This window comes from Polypterus senegalus, chromosome 8, assembly GCF_016835505.1.
Source record: "Polypterus senegalus isolate Bchr_013 chromosome 8, ASM1683550v1, whole genome shotgun sequence".
Taxonomy (NCBI): domain Eukaryota; kingdom Metazoa; phylum Chordata; class Cladistia; order Polypteriformes; family Polypteridae; genus Polypterus; species Polypterus senegalus.
Genome location: NC_053161.1, coordinates 175571424 through 175592868, shown reverse-complemented (window position 1 = coordinate 175592868; position 21445 = coordinate 175571424). Strand labels below are relative to the sequence as shown.

At 40.5% G+C, this 21445-nt stretch overlaps 1 protein-coding gene across 1 annotated transcript; it reads right to left on the bottom strand.

The window, feature by feature from the left end:
• Positions 1 to 4557: 4557 nt before the first annotated feature.
• LOC120533465 (gastrula zinc finger protein XlCGF7.1-like) lies at positions 4558 to 21445 on the bottom strand. The gene is made up of 3 exons (XM_039760380.1): positions 21372 to 21445; positions 13749 to 14116; positions 4558 to 7517 (listed from the first exon to the last, which is right to left on the bottom strand). Exons 2-3 carry the CDS (start codon positions 14077 to 14079, stop codon positions 7018 to 7020), a joined length of 831 nt encoding a protein of 276 aa, XP_039616314.1. The 5' UTR covers positions 14080 to 14116; positions 21372 to 21445; the 3' UTR covers positions 4558 to 7017.

The window sequence follows — 21445 nt, the reverse complement described above, 5'->3', positions numbered from 1 at the left end:
TATATATATAGATAGATATATATATAGATAGATATATATATAGATAGATATAGATAGATAGATAGAGATAGAGATATATATATAGATATATAGAGATATATATATAGATATATAGAGATATATATATATAGATATATAGAGATATATATATATAGATATATAGAGATATATATATATATAGATATATATATAGATATGCATAAATGACACTTCTTTTCAAAAATGTTTATTAAAACCATAAAAATTGTAGAAAATACAAAATTATGCACCTAAAAAGGCAACTAAACATAACCATATAACACCTACAATTAAATTCTGAAATCACAAGAAACAGTAAAAATCAAACATTATCCAATGATACTTCCTAACGATCTGAACACCACAACCCACAATACAGTTCAGAATGATGAGACTCTCTGTCTTCTGTAAAAAGGCACAGAATGGCCCACCAGCTGAATGTTATGGGGGCCAAACCCTCTGATTCTCATATTTTAAGTGGATATGGCGCACAACTAAACATGAATAAATACATTAAACAACAAAGAAAAAATCTGCCTTTGAGCTGTACGTTTTCAGCCCTGAAACCCCCCATTGCTTGTACTTCCTGTTGTTCTCCAGGTTTTTCCTATAAATCCAGGTACAGCCATGGAGGCCTCCTGAAATATCCTTTATGTTACGGTTTCACATTCCCTCCTTTGAGCAGCATAAAGAAAAGCAAATGATAAAATGATAAAAAGCACAGATACCTAAATGTAATTCTATGAGATGTCATACATTAATGTTATCCATGTGTGCCTGTGTGTGTGCCGTTTCAGTAGACAGACGTGTTCGCATTACAGTTGGACACAGCAGGTCACTTGAACTTATGAATGTGAACCGTTCAGACAGAAAAAAATCAGATTGTAGCAAAATATCAGAATTGAGCAATGGGGCTTGTGATGTGAACGTAGTCTTAGCGTCCAGTTTCTGGCAAAAGCTTAGGAACTGCAGGCCAGCCACATATCAGAATGTCAAGGTCGGGAATGCCAGCTGCTTTGTCATTTGAATTTTATTTTCAATGTGTAGTTTGGGAACTGCTGAGGTTTGATTCTTTCCATAGCTGTGCTCTCTGGGAGCAACGGCCTTAAGCCTTAGCCCTGCTCCTTCATTCATCCTTAAGTATTTTTGTGTTAATTTTGAATCAGATTCTCTCATGGCACAGTTCAATATTTTCAGTAGGTGTACATTATTTAAAAAAAAAAAAGAATGTTGCTGTTGTACACTTCTCATGCCTACATAAAAAAAATCTCTCACTAACCCCAGTTGGTTTTCTAGGTAGCTGCAGCTGGATCTGCCTAGGTTCAGGTCACCCACTAATAGAAAGTGAGTGAATATTTGAGGTTTAACCAGATTTCGAGAGCTGACACAATGACCAAACCTACACAGGAGCCAGATGGATTCCTGGTGTGTAGAGCATTAAACCCAGTAAACATGTCTCCTTGTAATGCTCCTCTTGTTTTTTTCACATTTGGGATTGTGATTTGTCACAGTGAAGCTACACAGCTGTCTGAAAGTCAACGGTAGGAGTGGGGAAACTGATCTGAACAGGGTGGACTTTATTCACTTGCACAAACCCAGCCACAGGGGATGCACAAACCAGTGTGTTTCTTTGTGCTGGTCCCAAGCCTGGATAAATGGGGAGGGTTACATCAGGTACCAGTGTAAAATTTTGTAAAATCAATATGCGGACAACAATACAAATTTCCATACCGGATCGGTCGAGTCCCAGGTTAACAACAACCACCACCAGTACAGTTAACGAACAGGGTACTGGTGGAAATTGGGCTACTGTTTGCAGAGGAAGGAGAAGAAGAGGGGGGAGACATGTCCAGAGGCATGACGAGAGGAAGAAGGTAAAGAGAGTGGAACTGTGTGTAGGAAACTTTGAATGGTGGCAGTATGACTGGTAAGGGGAGAGAGTTAGCAGATATGATGGAGAGAAGGAAGGTTGATATATTGTACGTACAGGAGACTAAATGGAAGGTGAGTAAGGCCAGGTGAATTGGAGGAGGGTTCAGATTGCTCTATCATGGTGTGGATAGGAGGAGAAATGGAGTAGGGGTTATTCTGAAGGAACAGTATGTCAAGAGTGTTTTCGGGGTGAAAAGAGAGTGTCAGGCAGAGTAATGATTATGAAGATGGAAAGTAAGTTGAGTGTGCGATGGATGAGAAAGATGATTTCTGCAGTGAGTTGGATGAAGTGATGAACAGTGTACCCAAGGGACAGAAAGTGGTAATTGGAGTGGATTTCAATGGGCATGTTGGTGAAGGGAACAGTGGAGACGAGGAGGTGATGGGTAGGTATGGTGTCAAGGAGAGGAATGAAGAAGGTCAGAGGATAGTGGATTTTGCCAAAAGGATGGACATGGCTGTGGTGAATACGTATTTTAAGAAGAGGGAGGAACATAGGGTTATGTACAAGAGTGGAGGAAGATGCACACAGGTAGATTACATCCTATGCAGAAGAGCTGATCTGAAGGAGATTGAAGACTGCAAAGTGGTGGCAGGGAAAGTGTAGTTAAGCAGCATAAGATGGTGGTCTGTAGGATGATGTTGGCGATTAAGAAGAGGAAAAGAGTGAGGGCAGAGCCAAGGATCAAATGGTGGAAGTTGAAAAAGGAAGAAGACTGCAAGGTTGAGTTTAGGGAGAAGGTGAGACAGGCACTGGGTGGCAGTGAAGAGTTACCAGACAGCTGGGAAACTACAGCAGATGTAGTAAAGGTGACAGCAAAAAGGGTGCTTGGTGTGACATCTGGAAAGAGGAAGAAGGAGAAGGAAACCTGGTGGTGGAATGGGGAAGTACAGGAGAGTATACAGAGGAAGAGGATGGCGAAGAAGAAGTGGGATAGTCAGAGAGATGCAGAAAGTAGACAAGAGTACAAGGAGATAAGGCGCAAGGTGAAGAGAAAGGTGGTTAAGGCTAAAGAAAAGGCATATGATCAGTTGTATGAGAGGTTGGGCACTATAGAGGGAGAAATGGACCGGTGGGCTAGACTGAGGGACCGAGCTGGGAAAGATGTGCAGCAGGTTAGGGTGATAAAGGATAAAGATGGAAACATACTTAAAAATGAGGAGAGTGTGTTGAGCAGATGGAAAGAGTACTTTGAGAGGCTGATGAATAAAGAGAACGAGAGAGAAAAGAGGTTGGATGATGTGAAGATAGTGAAGCAGGAAGTGTAACAGATTAGTAAGAAGGAAGTAAGGACAGCTATGAAGAGGATGAAAAATGGAAAAGCCGTTGGTCCAGGTGACATACCTATGGAAGCATGGAGGTGTGTAGGAGAGATGGCAGTGGAGTTTTTAACCAGATTGTTTAATGGAATCTTGGTAAGTGAGAGGATGCCTGAGGAGTGGAGATGAAGTGTACTGGTGCCAATATTAAGAATAAGGGGGATGTGCAGGACTGTAGTAATTATAGGGGAATAAAATTGATGAGTCACAGCATGAAGTTATGGGAAAGAGTAGAGAGAGCTCGGTTAAGAAGTGAGGTGATGATTAGTGAGCAGCAGTATGGTTTAATGCCAAGAAAGAGCACCACAGATGCGATGTTTGCTCTGAGGGTGTTGATGAAGAAGTAGAAAGAAGGCCAGAAGGAGTTGCATTGCGTGTTTGTGGACCTGGAGAAAGCGTATGATAGGGTGCCTCGAGAGGAGTTGTGGTATTGTATGAGGAAGTCGAGAGTGGCAGAGAAGTATGTAAGAGTTGTACAGGATATGTACGAGGGAAGTGTGAACGTGGTAAGGTCTGCGGTAGGAGTGACGGATGTGGGATTACATCAGGGATCGGCTCTGAGCCCTTTCTTATTTGCAATGGTGATGGACAGGTTGACAGACAAGAGTATATAGGAGTCCCCATGGACTATGATGTTTGCTGATGACATTGTGATCTGTAGCGATAGGTGGGAGCAGGTCGAGGAGGCCCTGGAGAGGTGGAGATCTGGTCTAGAGAGAAGAGGAATGAAGGTCAGTAGGAACAAGACAGAATACATGTGTGTAAATGAGAGGGAGGTCAGTGGAATGGTGAGAATGTAAGGAGTAGAGTTGGTGAAGGTGGATGAGTTTAAATATTTGGGATCAACAGTACAGAGTAATGGGGATTGTGAAAGAGAGTGAAGGTAGTGTGGAGAAGAGTGTCAGGAGTGATTTGTGACAGATGGGTATCAGCAAGAGTGAAAGGGAAGGTCTACAGGACACTAGTGAGACCAGCTATGTTGTATGGACTGGAGACGGTGGAACTGACCAGAAAGCAGGAGACAGAGCTGGAGGTGGCAGAGTTAAAGATGCTAAAATTTGCATTGGGTGTGATGAGGATGGACAGGATTACAAATGAGGACAATTAGTTGGTCAGCTCAAGTTGGAGGGTTGGGAGAAAGTCAGAGAGGTGAGATTGTGTTAGGGAGAAGGATGATAAGGATAGAGCTGCCAGGCAAGAGGAAAAGATGAAGGCCTAAGTGAAGGTTTATGGATGTGGTGAGAGAGAACATGCAGGTGATGGGGGTAACAGAACAAGATGACGAGGACAGAAAGTCATGGAAGAAGATGATCCGCTGTGGCAACCTCTAATGGGAGCAGTCGAAAGAAGAAGAAGAATGAATTCAGGGTCCCGCTGTGTGGCATGCACCCACAGACGTTTTTATACTCAATCCAGGCCACATTCAGGTTTTTGCCTCTCTTACGGCACCGGGTGATTATTTCTTTTAACAATAGTAGTTCTTTTCTTCAATATGACCTTTTTATTCTCCTTTTGTTTGTACACCCTGACTTACTATTACACTCGTCCATAAACTAGTGTTGGAATGTTAAGTACTTAAATAAGAAGTCGGGTATAACATGCACCCAGTTGATTTTAGTGAGCAGGAGCTCCTAATTGATTTCCGCGTCCTTTGATGTTACCCCAAGCCAATTAACTTCTTTCAATTGAATGTTTTCTTTTTCCATCTTTTCTCATCCATGTTGCTTCTTTGTGGCGTTCTTGAGCATCCTCATCTTTTCTCAAAAATATTTCAGTTTCTGTTGCCTGGTGGTGAAGTTCCTTCCCTGAACCTCCTATAGCACTTTTTGGGATTCCCCCAGAGTGGTCTGTTCTGTAAGCTTTTTGTTTGTACCTTCTTCACTTCTGTGCTTCTGCCTGAACTCTTCATTTTTTCCCCAAGGTGAAGTTCAAGTCCTCACATGTTTACATCCCGTTTTGTAATTTCCCTCTTTGTAGTTATGCTTTACAATCTCACATCTTCCATTTATGCTTTTCTCAATGCCACACACCATGCAGAATCGTTATTATTATTTGATTTCCATGTCATCCAGGGTGAAGTTCAACTTTGTCTAGGTTTCCTTCATTTGATTTACTTCTACGCTGTTACTTTAAAGGTGCCGAGTTTTGCTGAGTTTTGCTGCACACTGCAGGCTGCTCTCTGCTTCTGTCTGTTCAATGTTGTTAATTGTTTTTCTCCCTCAGTTCTGAACTTCTCCACCTTATTTGTAAACCCTGCGTTTGGATCTACTTAATGGTATTCTTAGTCACTTGTCTCTTCTGCACATTTGTTGATGTAGTCCAAGAGCTCTTCTTTCATTTCCTAGTCCTCTGTCTGCTCTTCTTGGGACGCTCTCTTTAGTTAGTTTCTTCCCTTTTAGATATGGGGGTGTGGGGGGGACTATTGATAGTCTTATTGGCTTTTGTCATTCTGGTTGCTCTTCTACATTGACCATTGGGCTGATCTTCCAATGATTTTTTATTTTTTTTTTTTATAAACTTTTTTTGTCACTTTCGGTCTACGGTACTTCCATTCCTGCATTTAACTCCTCCATTTATTGTTTGTATTTTCCTAGCTGAAAAAAAAAGGTTGCGTTTAAGGACATTTCACTTCCAGGTGATAATTTTCTAGTCACATATTTTTGGATTTGAGCCTTACGTTTTAATCTGTTTGTGAAAATATCAGCATTTTTCTTTAAAAATATATTCAGTTTGGATGCTGCTACCTTCACGGTGGTAAAGTAAATGCTGCTTTTTTCCATATTTGTTTTTTCGCTGTTCTTTGGGGTTTTCTTCAAATTTCTAATTACTACAATTGGAGACAGTAAATTTGGGTTAGTTATCCAATTTGGAAATCCCTGTTGTGAGCAAGCCACCCTGGTATATTCTTAAGTTAGGAATTTGGGATCAGTTCCATTGATATAACAGTACACGATGTCCTCTTTATCTTCAATTGACCACTAGGACTGGCATCTGGTCCTCTTAATATCTTACTCATGATACACTTGATCCTTTCATGACTCTGAAGAGTGCACTTGTGTGGAAACTCAGTCACATTCCAAACAGCAATGTGCTCCTCTCCAGTTAACTTCTCCAAATTCTCTTGGTGTGCTTACTATTAAGACAGGAGGGAACCGTCACTCTTGGTTCAGGACAGTTCAGTTGTACTACTTTATTTCTTACTTCCATAGGTTAACAGTAAGCATTGTGAGCAGGTCACCACTGTCTTGTGTGGACATGATTAGATGTTTACTTTTAGTCATAGTTACTCATGGAATGTTCATAAGGGGTTAAGTTCCTTGTCCACATGAGGCTATTCCAAAAGGGCTGCATCTTTAACACTATGTTTATGGTCTTGTCAATTGTTTCTTCTCTTCCAGTGGTTTAATTTTTTAAACTCTTGTTCCTACTATGTAGCAACCATCTGTACACAAACTGGTTGACTTTCTGTCATTCATTTTGTCAAAGCAGATGAGTAAGTTTGAATATGGAGCTCGTCTTCGGTTTACTTGATTTGTGGGTAAACACTTTTTCTACATGTGGTTCCTTAGAGTTTAATAAGGAAGTCTGTAGTCCAGTTTGCTAACCTAGAAGTGTAGTCAATTTCAGTTTCTGATGTTGGGATATAATCCCTCAGAATACAGCAGTTCTGGTAAAATTGTAACTAGGCAAGCAGCAGTTTTCTCACCTTGTTGTCTACTTTATAAAGATCATTTTTCAGCCAGTTGGTTATTCCAAAACCGTTGGAGAAGATAGAAACTGCAAATTGATTTTTAGCTTGGACTTTGTTACAAGCAGTGAGGGAGTCCTGGTGTGAATTCTGTTGTGTTTCCGAAGATCACTACTGCTACGGAATCGTTTGTCACATTCTGAACAGCAAAATGGCTTCTCTCCAGTGTGAATCCTTGTGTGTTTCTTAAGAGAACTGCTGTCACAGAATTGTTTGTCACATTCCGAACAGCAAAATGGCTTCTCTCCAGTATGAATTCTTGTATGGGTCTGAAGATTGCTCCTTTTCAGAAACTGTTTGCCACATTCAGAACAACAATATGGCTTCTCTCCAGTGTGTGTTTTGGTGTGCTTCCGAAGATCACTACTGCTACAGAATCGTTTGTCACATTCCAAACAGCGATATGGCTTTTCCCCAGTGTGAATCCTTGTGTGGATCTGAAGATTACACTTTTTTGAAAATTGTTTGCCACATTCAAAACAGCAGTGACGTTTGACTCCTGTATGAAGTTTAAAATGAAAAACAAAAGATTATTTCTCAATCCCCAGCCTCAATATTGACATTAAGGCACAAGATGTAATAAATGCTAGTTGAAATTATTAACAAGTTCTTCTTAAAATCCACAATAAAAATGCACTCAACTTGATCATTTTGCCAGTTTTGACAATTAGGGCATCAGCAGAATGACCGTTGTCAAAACATTTCAGTAACAAAATAAGCTGATCACGTGTGATTGACCCAACTGACGAGGTTATTTGGTCGCATTTTGATAGCTATATTAATGAACTGCACACTGTCATCATTTTCAAATAATATTTAAAATTATAGAACACTCATTTATCCATTTTAGGAGACATTTTATCTCTGGTTATACTGATATTGAATATCAACAGTGTGCCAAGCAAATCATGTGAAATGTATCTTTAACCTCCTTAAATCTCATCTTTCTACTGTAAAACATACAAAACACTAAAAGTACGAAGTCAGAAGTGCAGAAAGTATAATAATGACAAATAATAATAATGAATGATAATAAAAAATAAGGCTAATATTGTATATGCTGTCAAAATGTGTCATTTGTGTGGTATATCTTGAAGCGTAGTGAAACACACAATTCAACATCAGTCAGGACAATAGCAGTGCGATTCCTTGGAGATTTTCTTTCCAGACTGATCAACTTTTGAATAGCACACTGCACAGGTGCGAGTGTCACTTTCAGATTCATTAGAATCACTTTTGATTCCATTGTCCGTTTCAGTTTCACTGCCTGAAGACAGACTCACCTTGTCATCACTGTCAAGAGCGTGCAACACCTGGGCTGCTGAAAAACATTTCTTATGAGACGCCATTATGAGGCCAGGAGAAGACGTGTCTGCACCGTTGCCTGGATAACACTCGGGCCGGTTGCTTACACAAGACACACCTATATTGTTTCCCGAGCAACGCTTGACCCTAATGCTACTGGTAATTTTACAGCCCGAGTGATATTTGGGTCAAACGTTGAGGATAAATCCACTGAAATCCAAATTGAAAAAAGGTTATTTAATCACCAAAGTGTTAGTATTAGTATTAGTTCAGGCACAGGCTAAGATATGGGAGAAGAATTAGAGGAAGAGAAACACAGGATTTCCGCAATCTTTCAATTCACTTTTTTTTCGTCTATTGCTCCTGTTAAATGTGGTGTTCCTCAGGGATTAATTTTAGGTCCTAATTTATTTTCAATATATCTATCTTCATCCTACAGGAGCTACTTTTAGGAAGTTTATTGTTTCTTTTCACTATTATGCTGATAACATGCAGGTTTATATTCCTGTGTGCAACTCTGCAATGAATCGGTTGCATAACCGTTTTGAAGAATTAGGATCCTGGATGGGTGACAATTTTCTTGATCTCAATCAGAATAAAACAGAAGTGCTAATAGTTGGTCTTACAACCGAAGTTAAAGTTGGATTTAAATTTCTTGACACTTTTGTGGACTTTTATAAACCTCAAGTTCAGAATCTTGGGGTTATTTTTGACAGTAGCCTCACTTTTGAGAAACAGATTAATTCCGTGGTCAAGAGTTGCTTTTTCCAGCCTTATCTTTTAGTCTAAGGTAAGCCTTTTTTTTTTATCTCCTTGGGATCTTGAGAAAGCTACTCAGGGTTTTACCTTTTCTCGGTTTGATTACTGCAACTTGTATTCTGGGATCAACAAATCCCTGATACGCAAGTTGCGGTTGGTTCAGAGTGATTCTGCTTGTTTTTTGGTTGAGACAGGAAAGTTTGCGTCTGCAACTCCAATTTTAGCTTCTTTACACTGGCTGCCAGTTTTTTTCAGAAATGACTAAAATTTTGCTGCTGGTTTTGAAATCTTTACATGGATATGCTCCCACCTATCTGTCTGATGTGTTTTTTACTGGTCATCCAGGCAGCTTAGATCTACCGGTCTTTTGTCTCTTATGGTCCCTTGTACTAAATGCAAAACTAATAGGGACGGGGTTTTTGCAAACTCTGCGCCTCGTCTGTAGAATTCCTTACCTTATTACATTAAAGAGTCACCTTCAATTGATTTGTTTCAAATGAGGTTAAAGATCCATTTCTTTTTTCTAGCGTTCCGTGATTCTACCCTCTTAGTCATTGGTTTGTTTTAATTTACTGTTGGTTGTGCTCTTTTTTTATTGTAGTTTATTCCAATTACTTCTATTGTATGGTTATTGTGTGTAAATTGTAAAAACCAGCCATAGGGGATGCACAAACCAGTATGTTTCTTTGTGCCAATCCCAAGCCTGGACAGATGGGGAGGATTACGTCAGCAAGGACATCTGGTGTAAAAGTTTTCCGGAAAAATATACAGACAACAATACAAAATTTCCATACTGGATCATTCGAGGCCTGGGTTAACAATGGCTGCCAACCGGGTGCTGAGGACAACTGGGCTACCGTTAGCTGAAGGTGAAGAAGAGGGGGAAGGAGTGTCCAGAGGCAGGAGGAACATCAGGAGAGTGGAAGTGAGAGAAGGAACTTTGAATGTTAGCAGTATGACTAGTAAAGGGAGAATTTTAGCCAACATGACAGAAAGAAAGAAAGTTGATATTTTGTGCATGCAAGAGATCACATGGAAGGGGAGTATGTCCAAGGGTATCAAAGGTAGGTTCAAATTGTTCTACCATGGTGTGGATCGGGGAAGAAATGGGATAGGGGCTATCCTGAAGGAACAGTGTGTCAAGAGTGTTTTGTAGGTGAAAATATTGTTGGACAGAGTGTTGATTACGAAACTGGAAACTAAAGGTCTGATGACAAATGTTGTTAATGCATATGCCCCACAAGTTGGGTGTGAGATGTAGGAGAAAGAAAATCACTGGAGTGACATAGATGAAGTGGTGGAGCGTGTACCAGAGGGAGAGAGAGTGGTGATTGGAGCAAATTTAAATGGGCATGCTAGTGAAGGGAACAAAGGGGATGAGGAAGTGATAGGTAGGTATGGTGTCAAGGAGAGGAATAGAGAAGATCAAATTAAAGTGAATTTTGCAAAAGGGAAGGACATTCTATGGTAATGTAAATATGTATTTTAAGCAGAGGGAGGAAAACTGGGTGACTTACAAGAGTGGAAGATGCGGAACACAGGTAGATTATATCCTAACCAGGAGGGTCAGTCTAAAGGGGATTGGAGACTGCAAAGCGGTGGCAGGGAAAAGTTAACGTAGTCAGCATAGGATGGTGGTCTTTAGGATGATGTTGGAGATCAGGAAGAGGAGAAGAGTGAGGGCAGAGCGAAGTATCAAATGGTGGAAGTTGAAAAAGGAAGACTTCAAGGTTCAGTTTAGGGAGGAGGCAAGACAGGCACTGGGTGGCAATGAAGAGTTACCAGACAGCTAAGCAACTAAAGCAGAAGCAGTAAAGGTGACAGCAAGAAGGGAGCTTGGCGTGACACCTGGACAGAGGAAGGAGGACAAAGAAACCCGGTGGTGGAATGGGGGAAGTACAGAAGAATATAAAGAGGAAGAGGATGACGAAGAAGAAGAAGTGGGATAGTCAGACAGGAGACAAGGTAGACAGTTGATAAGGTCTAAGGTGAAGAGATAAAGTGTACAAGGAGTTATATGAGAGATTGGACATTAAGAAAGGAGAAAAGGACCTGTACCAAATGGCTAAACAGATAGACCGAGTTGGGAAAGATATGTAACAGGTTAGGGTGATTAAAGATAAAGGCTATTGGTCCAGATGACATACCAGAGGAAACATGGAGAGGTTTCGGAGAGATGGCAGTGGAGTTTTTAACCAGATTATTAAATGCAATCTTGGAAAGTGAGAGGGTGCCTGAGGACTGGAGATGAAGTGTACTGGTGCTTATATTTAAGAATAAGGGGAATGTGCAGAGCTGTAGTAACTACAAGGGGATAAAATTGATGAGCCACAGCATGAAGTTATGGGAAAGAGTAGTGGAAGCTCAGTTAAGAAGTGAGGTGATGATTAGTAAGCAGCAGTATGGTTTCATACCAAGAAAGAAAACCACAGATGTGATATTTGCTCTGAGGGTGTTGATGGAGAAGTACAGAGAAGGCCAGAAGGAGTCGCATTGCATCTTTGTGGACCTGGAGAAAGCAAATGACAGGGTGCCTCGAGAGGAGCTGCAGTATTGTGTGAGGAAGTCTGGAGTGGCAGAGAAGAGTGGTACAGGATATGTACGAGGGAAGTGTGAACGTGGTGAGGTCTGCGGTAGGAGTGACAGATGTGAGATTACATCAGGGATCAGCTCTGAGCCCTTTCTTATTTGCAATGGTGATGGACAAGTTGACAGACAAGATTAGACAGGAGTCCCCGTGGACTATGATGTTTGCGTATGACATTGTGATTTGTAGCGACAGTAGGGAGCTATTGAGGAGACCTTGGAGAAGTGGAGATATGCTCTTGAGAGGAGAGGAATGAAGGTCAGTAGGAACAAAACAGAATACATGTGTGTGAATGAGAGGGAGGTCAGTGGAATGGTGTGGATGCAAGGAGTAGAGTTGGCAAAGGTGGATGAGTTTAAATACTTGGGATCAACAGTACAGAGTAATGGGGATTATGGAAGAGAGGTGAAAGAGAGTGCAGGCAGGGTGGAATGGGTGGAGAGATTTGTGACAGACGCGTATCAGGAAGATGGAGGTGGCAGAGTTATAGATGTTAAGTTTTGTATTGGGAGTGACAAGGATGGGCAGGATTAGGAACAAGGACATTAGGGGTTCAGCTCAGGTTCAACGGTTTGAAGGCGAAGTCAGAGAGGCGAGATTGCATTGGCTTGGACATGTGCAGAGGAGAGATACTGGGTATATTGGGAGAAGGGTGCTAGGGATGGAGGTGCCAGGGAAGACGGAAAGATGAAGGACTAAGAGAAGGTTTATGGATGTGGTGAGAGAGGACATGCAGGTGATGGGTGTGACAGAGCAAGATGACGAGGACAGAAAGATATGGAAGAAGATGATCCGCTGTGGCAATCCCTAATGGGATCAGCTGAAAGAAGAAGTAGTATGTTCTATATAAGTCACTTTGGCCACAGCATTGATGAGGTGGTTTTAAATGTGCTCTATAAATAAACTCTGACATCGACTACAGAATAGCCTACGACACATTTCTGGGCAAAGAAAATCAAGGTTCAAAAAAGCACAACATTAACATCATGTCTGCAAAGAGAAACAGCTTGGAGAAAAAAACTGAGTTGAACACAGAAAACGAGAATAAGCCTAAGTTAATTTGTTCATTGAAACTGACACAACAATGAAAATATACAAGTGAAATAAAAGAGTGCTTAATAAGGAGATGTAGAGAGCAGTGCGCCAAAAATGACCCCTTACGTCTTGTGAATGTAGCTGATATTTTTAAACATTTGGCACACAAACATCTCAACCACCCTGACGTTCATTTGAGACATTGAAACAGTAAAGTGGCATAAAACAGTTGATTCCCGTTTGTCTTTCGCCGAGTCCTACCAGGCTGTATTACTAATCTGGGATGTTCATTGACATTATTTGGTGAAACTTTGACAATCCAAAGGGTGTATTTAGGGAGGTTCACCAGGTACTCAATCTGACAAGTCTATGGCGCTGAGGATTGAGCTTCTCTGCACTGCTATGAAGTTCGCTCATTCAACCCGACTTTACTCCTCTGTTCTTATCCTCCATAACTAACCTTAAACTTCTGTCTTAGAGGGTTTGGGAGTGAATGTAGAAAGTGCAGGTATAGTCAACAATCCCCAAGTGAACAAAAACTTCTCTCTCTCCATCTATCTAAGGAGGATGGGCCGGACATTTACACAAGAACTAAAGCTTTTACAAGATGGCAGGTTTCAGGGTCTTCTCTTAAACTCGCACTCCCACACTCACAGAATGCATTTCTATACATCCCAGAAGCATTCCTTCAAACACAACACTATTTGGGAATGACACCTTAGAACGGGGATCCTCATCCACAGTCCTGGAGGGTTGTAGTGGTGACATTCTCCAACGCCATAAAAACATTCTGGACAGTCTAATAAGCAGTGGCTTGAATCCTTTCACTGTTGCATATGAGTTCTAATCTTATGAACAAATTGCTTATATTACACTTGTTAATTCATCAATTTACTAAAAGAAAGCAAACAAATTCCCGCTTTTCAACATAAAAATATTAAACCCTGCAACATTTTCAAGTTTCACACAAAATATACAAAATCACTTTTTCAGGCCAATACGGCTCCCCTTAAAACCTCAAATGTATTTTCATTTTATACTTACTTATTTCAGAACAATGTGTCGGTTGATCTTCCCGAGTTCTAACACATGAAATTTCCTCAGTCCGGTTTACGTCAGACTGTAATGATTCAGACCTCGTCTTGACGTCGCCACACTGCAGAATTTTATGTCTGTGCATCTCGATGCTGAAAGACATCTCTTCAGCCTCTTCTTTAATGCCCACAGTTACCAGTTCATAATCCTCGTCCTTAATGCAGAGGTTCTCCTGGTTAGGGTCGAAAGGCTCCCCTTCACAGTCCTCTTCCTTAATACTGACAGTCCTTAACTCCATTGTATTTGTGTCAACCTCACACTCCTCCTTTTTCACGTCCATCTTGATGTTCCAGTAAAGAACAGCGGCTTCTTCCTTCCTGTTGAAAGAACACAATTTAAGTTCCAACAAAACTGCAGCATTGACCTATAAGAATATATAAAGGGTTGACATCAAGTCAGACGTTTAGAAAAACTCTGTGTTATAGCACATTGACAGTAACTCACCACTCTTTATAATGTCCTGACAGTGAGCTGGCTGGGAAATATTTGAGCAGAACTGGGAGATGAGCTTACAGTAAGTCAGTAAAAATGGGTTCAAGACAGGAAATTATAAATAGTAACCAAAGCAAAAACGTGAGATAAAATTTGAGTCAAAAATCAAACGAAACCTGCAAAGAGACTTTAACAGAGGCTTTCAAAGTAGATTTGCTATCTGCAGATCGGATAAAGAAATGAAGCCCTAGCCAGTCTTTTATCCCATCACACAGAAAACAAACAGACCCCAGAGGCCACGGATCTAAAGACGGGCACTCTAAATGTCAGTCATCAGGGACCTAAAATGGTGTCAAGACGTTACAAAAATAAAAACACAGCATCTAAGCTTTTAGGAATTTTAGGCAACTAATAGCAGAAATAACAACAATGTATTTCTTGTATAACCCAAATGTACACAAGGAATGTCTCAATGCTTTTACAGATCCTATTTGACTCTAAGATGAAAAGAAAAAAACTCCCAAAAGGAAGACAGAGAGAGGGAGAGAGACCCCCTGTTCTGTGCAGGTTGGGCATGCAATGGGTCTCCCAAAAAAAAAAAAAAAGGGGGTAAATACAACACGCAAAACATAACACAAGGAATCTTTGACTACAAGAAAACCCCAACTCTAGTACAAGATAATACCAAATCAAAGCAGAAGACATAACAAATTATCAGGTGTAAAAGAAACCTAGAAGTGGGGAAGGCAGCTGGAGGAGGACCACCTCATACTCTCGTGGCCCATCAGTATACATTACTTGGCTTACACATATTGTAGTTCAAATTACAAGTGCTGGATGGCAGCCCGTTTCCTCCGGGCGCTCCGGTTTCCTCCCACAGTCCAAAGACATGCAGGTTAGGTGGATTCTAAATTGGCCCAAGTGTGTGCTGGGTGTGTTTGTGTGTGTCCTGCGGTGGGTTGGCACCCTGCCCAGGATTGGTTCCTGCCTTGTGCCCTGTGCTGGCTGGGATTGGCTCCAGCAGACCCCCCGTGACCCTGTGTTTGGATTCAGGGGGTTGGGAAATGGATGGATGGATGACTGGATGGATGGCAGCCCACCAGATTTTCTTCACATATTCTTTTAACTTAAGATATGTAATAACAACTTGGTGCAAACCCAGGAACAGCTTGGGACATGCGGTATTAAGGTGAATTTACAGGCTGTCCTTATCTCGATCGCAACAATATTTTGTCATCATTTAACTTGGTCGGAATCCCAATTAATTTTACTGAATCAGCCCACAATCTAGGAGTTATCTTTGACTCTAGCGTGTCATTTAAAGCGCATATTACAAAGTTGTCCAAAACATGTTTCTTCCATTTTAAAAATGTTGGGAAATTAAGGCGCTTTCTAAATAAACAGGAGTGTGAGAAATTAATTCATGCATTTATCTCTAGTAGGATTGACTACTGCAATGCGGTGTTCACTGGCTATTCAAACTGTTCTTTATACAGCCTCCAGTTAATCCAAAATGCTGTTGCAAGAATTATTACAAGAACAAGAAAATATGAACACATAACTCCAGTTATTAAATCCTTACACTGGCTCCCAGTTAAGTTCAGGGCAGATTTCAAAATCCTCCTTTTAACATATAAAGTATTAAATGGCCAAGGTCCATCTTACTTGTCTGAACTTATAATGACTTACAAACCAGAACGCACATTAAGATCTCAAGATGCCGGTCTACTTATGATTCCTAGGATTAAAAAAGTAACAGTGGGAGGTCGAGCTTTTAGTTACAAGACCCCTAAACTGTGGAGTGGTCTGCCTGCTACTATAAGAGATGCCCCTTCGGTCTCAGCCTTTAAATCTCGGCTGAAGACTCACTACTTCAGTTTATCATATCCTGACTAGAGCTGCTGATTAACTGTACAGACTGCATCTCTGTTGTTAGTCATTAGCACTAAAACATAAGTAACATGATAATTATAATTTGTTACTAACCCTCACCTATTCCGTTTCTCTTCTCAGTACTCAAATGTGGCCCTAAGGTAAAGTCATCTCTGATGGAGGATCACAGAAATCATCGAGTAGAGAGATCCTTTCGTCGGATTGGCTGGCCCACTGCTGACTCAGCTGTGGAATGGTCAATTGGCTAAAGTCTCCAGGACCCTAAATAAATCCAAATCATATTATGTGATATCTTCTACTGTTCAATTCTGCTCCATACTTGTATATTGTTTTATTTTTATACTGTATTGAGAATGTTTTCTGTTTTGTGTATTGTATTCATTGTATTGTATTGTATTGTATTGACCCCCTTCTTTTTGACACCCACTGCACACCCAACCTACCTGGAAAGGGGTCTCTCTTTGAACTGCTTTTCCCAAGGTTTGTTCAATTTTTTCCCTACAAGGGTTTTTTTGGGAGTTTTTCCTTGTCTTCTTAGAGAGTCAAGGCTGGGGGGCTGTCAAGAGGCAGGGCCTGTTAAAGCCAATTGCAGCACTTCTTGTGGGATTTTGGGCTATACAAAAAATAAATGGCATTGTATTGTACTGTATTTTAGATTGCATCATTCACAGCCACTGCCATCACAAAGATTTTAAATACAAAAATCAAAGCAGCTAATTGAGTGGTGGGGGGATGCGACAAACAACAAAGACAGATATGAAGAAGAGTTGGAATTCAACCTCACAAACTTATACAGAGAGCAACAAAATTAGTTTTATAGGTCAACGGTCCAGAGCATGTACTTGGAATAATTAAAGGGTTCGACTCATTTAAGCCAGTAGGTTAACTGATGGGCTGTTTGCCTGCTACAATGGAGCTTGAGATAATTAGAAGGAATAAATGGGATCAGTGCTTCAGGAATCACTTCCAGGCACAGTACAAGCAGCAGTCTTTTTATAGAGGCTCCATATTTCTCATGATTTTTCTTTCTGAACGTATTTGCTACGTTTGCTATTGTTGACCTGGCTTGTTCATTATTAGTAGCTATTACAAATTGTATAAATTGATTCACATGGATTGTCACACGTGCATATGGGAGACAGCTTACAGGCGCAAATAAATGCATTTCTCAGCCGGGTGCAGGGTTAGCACTGTCCTCTAACACTTTCTCCTCTTTTCCCTCTGCAGACCATCAGAAGAACCCGTGGCCTAAAGAAATCACTTCCCTTGAACCCGAGTCCTGCCTACAGACTATATAACTTCCAGCTTGAAATCAGGTCTGTTGTCACACACGTGTACATGGAGAGAAAAAAAAAAAAAAGGATAATTCCATGCTGGACAAGGGGGATGGCAGAGTGCACAGATCCTTTCTCTCCACTCGGGCCCAAGAACACCACTTCTGCTCCTTGCCTTGATGACATCACTTCCTATTCTAGCCCAGATGACAATTTTCCCCTGCACAGCTTTAAATCTGCCATGTTTTTGCCTGCCTGCCTGTTCTGCTTTGGAGTGATGTCTGTAAAGACTTGTATTGAAAATTGAATAGTGAAAACAACTGTATTTTAAAATTGGTCGAGTTTTTACTAATGCTAGCTTATAATATCATGAACCTCTCCAGAAAATGTGGTCTTTGGTTTGTGAGTCATTGCTGAGCTATCATGACTTCTGTGAAGTGTGTGTCAAAACCTGCTGATGAACAGTAGTTAGTGATCAGTGAATGGTACAGGGTTATTAGGGCTCATGGAAACGAAGACTAAAGCCAGAAGTAGCAGTGAAAATATCATTTTAATTGAAATAAAAATTACAGTTAAAAATAAAATGACACCTTTTATTGGCTAACTAGAAAGATTAAAATATGCAAGCTTTCGAGGCAAGTCAGGCCTCTTCTTCAGGCAAGATGTAATACATTGTAATTAATACACTGTAACACGTGATACATTGTAATTAATACACTAAGACGTGATAAATTGTAATGAATACATTGTAACACATGATACATACGTCTTATCACATGATACATACGTCTTAGTGTATTAATTACAATGTATCACGTGTTACAATGTATTCATTACAATTTATCACTGTAACACATGATACATTGTAATTAATACACTAAGACGTGATACATTGTAATTAATACACTGTAACACGTGATAAATTGTAATGAATACATTGTAACACGTGATAAATTGTAATGAATACATTGTAACACGTGATACATTGTAATTAATACACTAAGACATGATAAATTGTAATTAATACATTGTAACACATGATACATTGTAATTAATACACTAAGACGTGATAAATTGTAATTAATACACTAAGACGTGATACATTGTAATTAATACACTAATACATGTAATTGCATCTTACCTGAAGAAGGGGCCTGAGTTGCCTCGAAAGCTTGCATATTGTAATTTTTTTAGTTAGCCAATCCAAGGTGTCACTTTGCTTGACTTCTCACTACATCCATAATGGCTAACACGGTACAACATCTTAGTACTTCAGTTAAAAATAAAATAAAAAGACAATAATGCCAAAATAACTAAAACAAAATAGAACTAATGGTAAAATCAGAATAGCTTTAGTTTTCTCTTCAGTTCACACTTTTGACTTCTTGAGAGACACTGGCCTACTAAAAATGGCCTTGAATTAAGTAACTCATATTTGAGATCACGCACTCCTTCATTGTATGTTTTTAGAATAAACACATCAGGTCTTTTCTCATACACTTGAAAAACACAAAAACTAAACTGAAACTAGATAAACTCTTAGACCGTATCTTTATATGAACTCATTAGTCGTCCGGTGGCAACTTCTAACTTCTTCCTCATGCTACTGTCAATCCCCTGTGCTTTAAGTTCCACATATGAGCTCTGCCCCACCGTTTTTCTTTTTACCGCAGATTCCCCAATCAATGACAAAGACAGGTTTAGAAGTGCCAATTCAACATTGTCAAATGTACCTTCATCTCCAGGGGGTTGAAGGACCAGCCATCAGTGTCAGGATCAGGGGGGTCTGCAAAGTCACGGCTTATCTTCTTGAGATGACATTTGAAAGGGTCACAGCAAGATTTCTGATGGAGTCTAAACAACCTCTGTCTACCGAAGACACTGTAAAAATGTATGCTGCTGCTCCACTAAAGATGAGGCTTTAATCTCCATAGGTAATCGACAGCATCGGTTATTGATTGATTCCACCTGAACGATTTTCACACTGCACTCCCCTCTGATTAAAGCAGGGCGCAGCATTGGCATTCATCAGCAGCCACATTGGGATGAGTCCTTTTCACAGCAGCCATTTTGACAGGCAATAGTCTGGCAAGCACAGGCATCATACTAATGACATTAATGACGCTTCTGTTCAATTTCAGTGCAGCATAACTGTAACCTTAATGAATGTCCTTACTTACACCTGTACTTGTAGTACTAGTTTATGGCAATATGGCTACTATGAAAAAGGCCCAGTAGTGACAAGAAACCACCTATAAGTAATGATAACTCAGCAACGACCCATAAACCAAAGACCAAATTTTCTGGAGATGTTTGTGACATTTAGAAAAAAAAAAAAAACCTCAGAAATTTTCAAATATAGGTGTTGGTTTTTTTTTTTTTGCTATGCAAGTTTTAATATAATCATTCATAACATGGTAATTATTCATTTCGGGGATAGCATAGTATTTAACTAAAATATAGAGGTAGAAAAAAGCTTTGAAACAATATGAGAACCATTTCTGTGCAACTTATATTTAGGGAACTATACCAATACCAATAAGTTCAAAGTTTGTTAGCTTAAATCTCCCTCAATAGTGATCCAAGCAAGAGCGGCGTTTGGGGGTGGCAAGTGGGGCGATCGGCCCAGGCATCGCTTTTGAGGTCTGCGTGTCCCGTTTGAGCGGATTTGTCAAGTTAAATTCTCCAGTTATATTTTGATGAAGTCTGCATGTTATCTTGCAATAATTTAGCTGAATACTGTAATGAGAAAACCCGGTGTATGTTAACATTATTTGTTATTAAATTCGCTCACAAGTTTATACTGTCCACACACACCGGTGACAGCACTTGACGTAAGTGCTTGACGTGAGGTTGGTCAGCCGTAGGCCTGCACACCCCTATGGCCGCCTCTGGATTCAAGTCACGTGCAATTTCAGTTCCACTCATATCAGCAAATCAACAAGCCAAGTTTCATTAAAAATTTGTGACGATGAGGTCCACAAGTGTGAGGATTTGACATGAAATGACCCGGGGAGCACCACATGGAGCAGTCCTGTCTCCTTCAATCGTCAGACTGCAAACACATCAGCAGGATACATCACTTGCAAAAGTGCTCTGATGACTCTGAACTTATGGGGTGTATTGAGAAAGGGGATAAGACTGAGGGAGAGGAGTCCGGGAGAGAACTTTGTTTTTCATTTAAAATGGCAGAACCTCAAAATATTGATGATTTTTTATCTTCAAAAATAAAGTGTATAAGCTATTATAGAGAGGAGGAAACTACAAAGTGTGTGCAATCTCAAGACGCAGATCAAGACTCGACAACTTTATTGGCTTGAAAATGTAACATATCGGTAGAAAATATTTATTTCCCAGTTGTGATTTGTGCTCTGGGGCTGCACGGTGGCGCAGTGGTAGCGCTGCTGCCTCATAGTGGGTTCGCTTCCTGGGTCCTCCCTGCATGGAGTTTGCATGTTCTCCCCGTGTCTGCATGGGTTTCTTCCCACATTCCAAAGACATGCAGGTTAGGTGCATTGGTGGTCCTAAATTGTCCCTAGTGTGTGCTTGGTGTGCCCTGCGGTGGGCTGGCGCCCTGTGCTGACTGGGATTGGCTCCAGCAGACCCCCGTTGTCCTGTAGTTAAGATAAAGCAGGTTGGATAATGGCTGGATAGCAGTGAAAAAAAATCACCCGAAAATTACTACAGCTTCCGACAAAGCGTATGGGTGGCCCGAGCGCTGGGGAAACGTACGCACTAACAGACACGAACAATGTGCTGGATGTTCGGATTCCAAAGCAGCACTCAGATTCCGGGCCAATATTTGCTCAAATTTTTCATTTGGATTCCAAGTTGTTTGAGTTCTGGGGCGTACAATATTGTATTTGTGTTTTTGCTGTCAAGCAGATGCTAAATTAAGTGGAGACTGTTAATTTGAATATAACACACAAGCAAACAATAAGCTGATATATATTTTTATCTTAGCACAACTTACCTAAAATTTGGACAATTTCTCGAAATTAGCAGCCAAAAATCCACGTGCCCGGCCACGACGACACTTCGCTTCCA

What these genes read in the sequence shown, in the direction of transcription:
- LOC120533465 (XM_039760380.1), bottom strand. Translation starts at nt 14,079, where the DNA reads ATGGACGTGAAAAAGGAGGAGTGTGAGGTTGACACAAATACAATGGAG. An exon ending in GACACATTGTTCTGAAATAA is followed by an intron (nt 7,518 to 13,748) that starts GTAAGTATAAAA and finishes AACTTCATACAG; the next exon opens with GAGTCAAACGTCACTGCTGT.